Below are 8,691 nucleotides of genomic sequence, written 5' to 3'. Positions count from 1 at the left end.
ACAGAAAAATGATTGACTATTTATTATGGTCACTCATTGTTATTTAAATATATATAAATAAAATGTTATGAAAAATATAGAGTAACTCATGATTTCATGAATCCCAATAAATTCCCAGGAAACATTACTTCTTATTCTAGAATTTAAAAGATTAACATTTGTTGAGAGTTTGAAAATACTAGTTGGGATGATGCCCTAAGAGTCACTGGGTCAAAAATGCACAGTGGATAATTTATCTAAGTTTGCAAAAGTAATTAGCTGGCCATTGCCAATCATATAGTGCTTTAAGGTTTATAAAGTGCTTTATAGGCATCAGTTAGAGTTCATAAAAACTATGAAGTATGTTTATAGCCATTATCCATATTTTATATAAGAGGAAACTGATGTTCTGAATTAAATAACATTCATGATGCCAGAACTAATAAAAGTCTGAGGGCATATTTAAACCCTTAGGCTTCAGTACTTTATCTAATATATACCACAATGGCTCTGTCTCAAATGTAACCTCCTGAGCCCTAGTTTCAATGACCCCCTTCATCACAAAAAATTGAATACTACTCCCAGTCATTTTTTTTTCAGCTAAAGCTGATCCTGATGGATTTCTGCAGGCTATTTCCCCTGTTTCAGATGCCTTTCACCTACCTTCCCAGGTAAATTCTGACAATGTTAGCTGGTATTTTATGTCCATGGTAACTAGTGAGATATACTTGTCTATATTTGTGGACATGTTTCTTTCTGAGTATTTCCAGAGTCACTACATTTGGGAACTTGTTCATTAGACTGAGCCATCAGAGACTATGTCTTCTATTCCATCACATCCTCCCTAGTAGAGAGCTCTGCAAGAGGTAGGAAGACTACACAGGTTCACTGCAGTCAGATGAATCTCCACAACTACTGATGGGGTCTCAGGTTGAGAGGCTCCACTTATTATTGTCAGCAACAAACTATAAGGAAACAATCCCACCAAGTTCCTCACTGTAATAGCATGAAATTGGGACCACATTTTATAGGATCTTCATTCAGGATGTTCATTTGAGCTTCACCCATTCATATTTAAGATAGGTAGGGGAAAGATTTCCATCCTCATCATACTGACTATTCCTTAAATTTAGTTAGGATTATTTCTCAGTCTTTCAGGGCCTAACTTTCTAGATTTTTCCAAAGAGTAAAAATATTTACCAACAGAGAAGTGATTCATTTTGGTATTCTTCCATGTTTTATCTTATTGAACAAGGACAACATTATCCAGTTTGGTCACTCACATTATTGGCCAATTGTTATTCAGATCCCTTGAAGGATGCTATATGATCAGAATACCAAACAACTGCTTGTTCCACATAGAATTCTGACAGCTTGAAGTTCTTGGGGTGTGATTCTCATGTTGTAGGAGGATTGTACTAGGTAACATCTTAGGTCCCTTCTAACTCTAACATGGACTTTGAGTCTGTATTTGATAATCACTTGTGTGTCATGATTCTGCCTCAGCCCCAGTCCAGGTCCATCAGTCCGAATAGCAGGGCCCTGTAGTGCTGTTTCTTAGTGTGCACTTTAACATGGGCTGTGAGCTTGGACTGCTTGGGGAAGGCCTTATCGCACTCGCTGCACCGGAATGACCTGGCCTTGCTGTGTCTGCGCTGGTGGACTCTCATGTCTGCTTTCATACGAAAATTCTTGCCACACTCGGGGCACTGGAAGGGCCTCTCCCCCGTGTGCAGTCTGATGTGCTCGGTGAGATAACAATGTTTGGTGAAGCTCTTACCGCACTCGCTGCAGGAGAATGGCTTCTCTCCCCTGTGTCGGCGCTGGTGGGCCTTCATGTCAGCTTTTAGCCGGAAGCACTCATCACACTCGGGGCACCGGAAGGGCCTCTCCCCAGTATGCAAGCGCTGATGCCTGAGCAGATGGCCCTTCTGGCGAAAGCTCCTGTCACACTTGGGGCACTGGAAGGGCCTCTCCCCTGTGTGCAGAAGCCGGTGCCGCAGTAATTCATATTTTCCAGCAAAGTTCTTATCACACTCAGTGCACCAGAAGTGTTTCTCTCGTCTGTGGATCCTAAAGTGTTTGGTTAATTGAGCCTTGTGAGGGAAGGCCTTGCTGCATTCACTGCAGTGGAATGGTAAGGGCTCAGACCTGTTCTGGTTTTGAGGACTTTCCTCTCGTCCTGAACTTGATCCAGAATCCCCTGGAATGAAAAACAGATATAGTCAGTGCTCATGACCTGATCAAGTGGTGACCACAACCACAACTATAACCACAATCACAGTATTCTAAGTTCTGCAGTGTGTTTCACTTTCTTTATCTTGTTTGATCTCTGTGACAATCCTGAGAAATTTTATGACTGGGGACAATGAAGTTCAGAGTGGTTAAGTTGCTTGCTCATGATCATGGAGCTTCTAAGTGTTCGTGGCAGCATTTGAACTCAAATCTTCCTGGCACTCAGGCCAGTCCTCATTTCTTTATGCAATGATAATTCTAACTATCAGCATTTACCTTTGTAGTCTGCTCAGTCTGGAGCCAGAGACTGCATTGTCAGCAGTGGGAAGGAACAATGGATCTGGAATCTGATGATCTGGCTTTGGGCCCGAGCTAGCTCTTACATTTACCAATGTGTGACTATGGAGATGACAACCTCTGCTCTATTGTGGGCACCCAGTGGCACAATGCACACACAATCCTAAAGGGCACTACAGAAATGTAAACCAGGGATTAATGTCTGTTGAACTGAATCTATCACCCTAGGTCTTTCTCCCAGTTAGGGACTCTCTGGCCTGTCCTGCAGTGAAAATCTAGTCCCTGTCTTGTGTTTCACTGCCAGAAAGGCAATTGATCACTCTTCCCCAACATTTCTTAATTAATTCTTAATTAATGCAATGAAATATAACTAGATTGCTGAGACTGGATTGAAATTAGATTAGATGCAAACCTTAGGATGACAGGTAATAAGTACTATATATTTCCCCCCTGAATGGAGAAGATCAGGTGTGGAAGAGAAATGCTTTAGGAGAACTGAAAACATCTTTCTCCAATCTGTGGAATAATTTCACAAAGGTCTTTGAGAGAGACTCAGGATCCTCATTACTCCCTGAATTTCACCATTATATTCAAGAAAACTTTTCAGGAAGATGCAATATGGAGGAATATTAGATCTCTAGGAGGTGGAAGAGGAAACTTATGAAAGGAGCACTGAAAAATTCCTCAGAAAATGTGATTGATTTTTCTACAAACTCTGATGGGCAAACAGACTTGGCCAATGTTTATGATTAAAAAAATAATAAATAATGGAATGCTATGCTATCATTTTAAAGGTTTCATTCAGTTTTCTTTCAACTGATCTGTAATAACTACCATGTAAATGACATCTTATAGTTAGAAAACACTTTAAACACAGGACCTTATTTGACCTTTACAACCCATGAAGTAATGAATATATCGTGTTTTGCATGTGATGTAAATGTTTTCATCCTCATTTTCTAAGTAAACAAAATTAGAGAAAGCCGAACATCCAACTTATTAGTGACAGTGATAATAGCTAACAGTTTTATAGCTCCTACTATCTACTAGGCACTATGCTAAGGGTTTTACAAATATCTCATCTGATCTTCACAACAACCCTGGGGAAGTGGATACTATTATTATCTCCATTATTGAGATATAATAACTTGTCCAGAGTCACAGAGTTAATGAGTATCTGAGGCAGAATTTGAACATAAAGCTTCCCAACTCTGGCCCAGTGCTCTATCTATTGTACCATATAGCTGGTTACAGTTGTGATTGCTGCCTCTCTAAAACTCATAGGAAGATAAAAATGGAAAGTGAGGGAAGAGGAGGCATGTAGATATATTATTCCTGACTTTTCACATTCAGAAGTGACTAAGTTCCTGAGCTCAGGTATATCAATATTGGATGCTCCTCTCCTTCAAATCTCTATAAAACTTTAGAGACTGGAAGTGGTAAGAGTACCCTAATAGAATAAATGATTAAGATCTCAATCTTGTTTGCTCTGAGAGATATAATCTTGACCATATTTTGGAACTTTTAGCCTATTTTATTTCAGGTGTCTTTTATTTAAGTAAAGGAGATAGCAGGAATCTCATTGTAATCTTCTCTTTCCTGATCCAGAGATAACAAGGAATCTCTAAAACCTTCCTTTTCCTCATTCTGGGACAATTCAAAAATTTTAAACCTTAATATTGGCTTATTACTCATTGGAAACCAACAGCCAAAAATGAAATAGTAACATCTCCCCTCAAGATGCTGCGCATGGAACTTCCTGTCTCCTATTTTTTTAAAAATCCAGAACTTAGAGATTCTTATCATGCAGGAAAAATAGAGAACTCTTCTCTGTATGTTCAAATAGAGTTAAGTCCCCATATAACAGTAAAGTTTGCTTTGGATCTTGAGCTCTGGGCAATTAGTGTCTTTTGAAGCCCATCCTGTCCAGATACCAAACTCCAGCTCAGTTCAGCATTAAGGGAAGATTTAAGTTTCCCAGCTAGGAACATACTTTTTTTTGGTTTCACTGATCTCATCTTTTCTCACTCACCACAAAGCAGCTGCATTTTGGTGTGCTTCAACTCAAGACAATCATCAACTCCACAGTCAATTGCCAGGTCTCTTGTCCCTAAGTTTCCCTGACCTCTGATGAACGGTTCTTCCCCCTGTTCAATCCAGGTGATCAAGTCTGGTTTGGGAATGGCACAGCCTACAAAGAGGTCACCAAAAAAAGGAATAAAGTTAAAAAAAAAAACTTAATTAAATGCACAAATTATCTCTTCCTTCTTCTCTCCTTTAGATTTTCTTGACACTGCTCTCTCCTTAGTCTATGTGTATGGTTACTCCTTCTCAGTCTTCTCTGCTGGATCATTATTCTTGTCACTTATGTGGGCATCTATCCTATAGCTCTATTCTGGGTCTTCTCTTTTACAACAGCAGTCTCCAAACTTGTTTGATTGTGCACTCCTATTAATAAAAAATTAAGTATATACTTTGAATGTATGTATATTTATTTATGAATTATATACATATAATTTACCTGTTATAAAATGCAAAAAAAATTAAAGGATGAGCTAAGGTAAACTGTATTAAGATACTTATTAACAATACAAAACCTATTTTGAATTTTTATGGCTCACTTATCAGATCTCATTAGATTGTCAGTTTCTAATCTCAAAATACGACTGATGAAAACCTTACAGTAAAAATATGAAAATTGTCAGCTTTCCCATTTTCTTGTTCACTTGTATTCATATTAATAGTACCTTTAATTTGTAGATATCTTTGTAAGCTCTTTGTTATGTGAGAGTTGGTTTAATTACAACTAGACAATGAGATGTATCTGTCACCTGTTGCAATATGCTAAAAGTGAAGTAATCAGCGAAGGCACCACTTCTATGATGTGGAAATCCTTCTCTTCTTTCAATTACTGTATGCCACACGGACTGAGTGAGGGTACCAGCACCAAGTGATATATTAAATGTTGGTAAAGCTTAATTTCTTTTTTAAAGATAAGGACCAAGAGACTGGACCTTTGTTTTCAGTGATACTGTGAACTCATAAATGAAGAAACTCCCTCTACCACTGCAAGTTGGTACCTTCTCTGCAACTTAAGAGGTTTGGAGAACTGCCTACTGCTCAACAGTCAAATACAAGACCCTGGCTGCAATCCCTACTTCTATATGACTTTGACACCACTGGCCTAGGGCACAATCTGATCTCTTTGCTCTTTTTCATGTATTAACACCCTTTCTCCTTACTTTGGTCATTTTCACTGGCTGTCTCTCAGGCCTAGAACTTTTCCCTCATCTCCATCTCATAGATTCTCTGGTTTCTCTCAAGTATCTGCTAAAATCCTATTTTGTGCAAGAAGCCTTTTCCAGTTTTCCTTAATCTTAGTCCTTTAACTTTCCTCAGAGTTCATCTCCAACTTGTCCTGTATTTTAACTTGTTTGTATATGGGTGTTGGTATGTTGTTCCATCAGAGCAGGAACTACTGTCTGCTTTGAGCTTGGCCCAGTGTTGGGTCTATGGTATGTTGCTGACCTGATTTCCTCACTCCACTCTGCCACACTGCTTTTTACTTTTTAAATAAAAAAGTAAATAGAAACAGATGTTCTAATACTTTCTTCTTTATCTCAATAGATTAAGCTAATGTTTCCACTTTGGAGATCAATGTTCTATACCAAAGGTATCAAATACATGGCCTGTGATACTTTTAAATATGGTCCAACCAGATAAAAATACAATAGGAAAATATTAAATTAAAAAAATGCAATAAATATAAGACAACATTACATTTAAAAACTAAGTCAGTATGTAGAGTGCTAGGATCTTTATTTACAGTTTGGTGGCTCCTGTGCCTATTTGAGTTTGATGCCAACTTTCAGAGTAGACATAGGAAAAAAAAATCTAATTGATGGATTAGTAAGGTTCATGGCATGTAGGTAAGTAGGAAGAGTCTGGAATTCTTGTTGTGTGTGCTCAGAAAAGATTTTTTTCACTGTTATGCAAAACCAGTGATGGCAAAAGTATATAAAATATTTAATAGACTTGTGGTAGCAGTGTGTCAGGCTATTCTAATATCAAAGTCTAAGCACATATATTGAATAAATCCCTCAGTTTTTAGGTGATTCACCTCAACTAAATAATTATCTCTATTGATAAATAATCATCAACTAAATAATTGGCTATCATGTTACTGTTTTATTTTTCACCCTACTGGTGCCTAGAACATAGTAGGTGCTTTGTAAATTAACTGACTTGAATAAGATTGTTTTCTATCCATTCATTAAAATCTAAGTACTACTTTAAAAGGTAAACTTGTAGGGAGCATCAATCAGGACTGAGTTTCTGAGAACTCATCAGTTGTGGATTTAAGCACCTGAGGCTTTAAAAAAAAAAAAAAGCTCACAAAAACATCTTTTGAATCAGACTATCAAAATCTACTCATTATTATACCAAAGCAATAAAACAAACAAACAAACAAAACTCTGTATTCCAAATATACCAAAATATTTATAGCAGCACTTTTTGTTTCAGTGAAAAACTGTAAAAATTAGGTGCCTATCAATTGGATGATAGGCGCATAAACAGTCACATATGAAGAATGAATGGAATGAAAAATGAAAATGGAAATAATGGAATGAAGTAAAGAAAAATATGATGAATTCAGAGAAAGTGGAAAACTTGAAGAAGAATGAAGTACAAGTAATATAGGTAGTATATTACACAATTAGGACAATACACATGATTATATAGATTACAATCACACAAATGAAGCCACTACCAAAACACAGCCAGTATTGGTCTGAGAGGAGAGAATTACTTTCCTCTTTGCAGAGAGTTAGGAAACAGGACTGCAAACAATAATTTTTTTGGGTTTTATTTTAAGCAAAATAGTTTTCTTTGTAAAAGAAGGTTTTCAATAGGAATGAGGTGGTGGATGGCCGTGTGGGTGATTCTTACACCCCGCCAATTCCCTAGAATCGCATCTTACCCAATGAGACCAAGGTCGCGTAGTTGGCCTTCACCACATGTTTATAGAGCTCCTTCTGCCACTCCTCCAAGGTCCTCCACTCCTGTTCCGTGAAATACATAATCACATCCTCAAAAGTCACGGGCACCTGGAAACAAGCACGAGAAACACTCAGCCTGTTTTATGTTTTATTTTACCCATGTAAACGAGCCTTTCTCGACACAATTTGTAACCCTACCATCCCACGAGGTGGAGGCTATCAGTGGGTTCCGAACCACACGCATTTGAGACGCTTTCATCAGCTACGGAGGAGGAGCTTCGGCCGCGGCGGGGAGACGATGCCCGCAAAACTCCCGCCACGCCCGGATGGCCAGGGAGCGGCAGAAATGCGGGCCAGGCTCGTTGCAAGGAGCGGCCTGGAAATCCTGGGAGAGTCCTGGGGGCTACCCGCTCCCCCTACCTCCCCGTTGGCCGCTCCCTAACCTGAGCCTTAAGTAGGATAGAGCCCTGGGGTCAAACTTGGTCTTTCTAGGGCTCAGTTTCCCGCTCCCTCTCCAGGGGGAGGGTCCTCGAAGGCTTCTGGAAGCGAGTATCTGGGCCCGTCCGGAGATTCCGAGCTGTCCCTCCCGCAGGCCGCGGACCTTCCCCGAGAGCTCCGCTTCCCTCGCCCCGGGTCTTTGCAGCCAGACCGGGTCATTCTTACCGGAGCAGGCGCTCCAGGGGCCATGGCTTGCCAGTCTCCTTAGGTCCCGGGCTGGGCTCGGGAATCTGCCACAGTCAGGCCGCGCGCCATCCGGGTCACGCCCTCTTCTCCCTGTAGGGCGGGGCCTTCCTTTCCCCTTCGCTGCTCCTTCACTGCGCCCCACCGTGGGCCGGCGGGGGAACTCCATGAGCCGTGGGCCTGCCTCCTCCCAGCTGTGCCGCTTTGCTCCAAGCTCATTTGAACAGGCGACTTGACTTAAAGGAATGCAACGCCTCCATTGTAGAGATGGGGACACTAAGGCCGGAGAGGAGATGGGTCTCGCCCCGAGAAGGCCTCTGGTCAAGGCTTCCTTCTTGTGGTCCCTGCAGTGAGCCGATGCCCGTTCCAGGGATAGGGCTTCCGGGGCCTTTACACTCAGCAGGGGCTGCTAAATATTTAACAGGTGACTCCCAGGAAGAAAAATTATATAATATATTTTAACATGAATCTGCATTATTAAGAGTTTCTCCATCACTTT

General features: G+C 40.3%; 1 protein-coding gene across 1 annotated transcript; it reads right to left on the bottom strand.

The window, feature by feature from the left end:
* Positions 1-363: 363 nt before the first annotated feature.
* LOC127553672 (gastrula zinc finger protein XlCGF17.1-like) lies at positions 364-8,375 on the bottom strand. The gene is made up of 4 exons (XM_051984580.1): positions 8,175-8,375; positions 7,493-7,619; positions 4,544-4,702; positions 364-2,182 (listed from the first exon to the last, which is right to left on the bottom strand). The coding sequence occupies exons 1-4, from the start codon at positions 8,196-8,198 to the stop codon at positions 1,482-1,484; spliced, it is 1,011 nt and encodes a 336-aa protein (XP_051840540.1). The 5' UTR covers positions 8,199-8,375; the 3' UTR covers positions 364-1,481.
* Between the last annotated feature and the right edge of the window lie 316 nt (positions 8,376-8,691).

This window comes from Antechinus flavipes, chromosome 1 (genome assembly GCF_016432865.1).
Source record: "Antechinus flavipes isolate AdamAnt ecotype Samford, QLD, Australia chromosome 1, AdamAnt_v2, whole genome shotgun sequence".
Lineage (NCBI taxonomy): Eukaryota > Metazoa > Chordata > Mammalia > Dasyuromorphia > Dasyuridae > Antechinus > Antechinus flavipes.
This window is presented reverse-complemented; position numbering and strand designations above follow the sequence as displayed.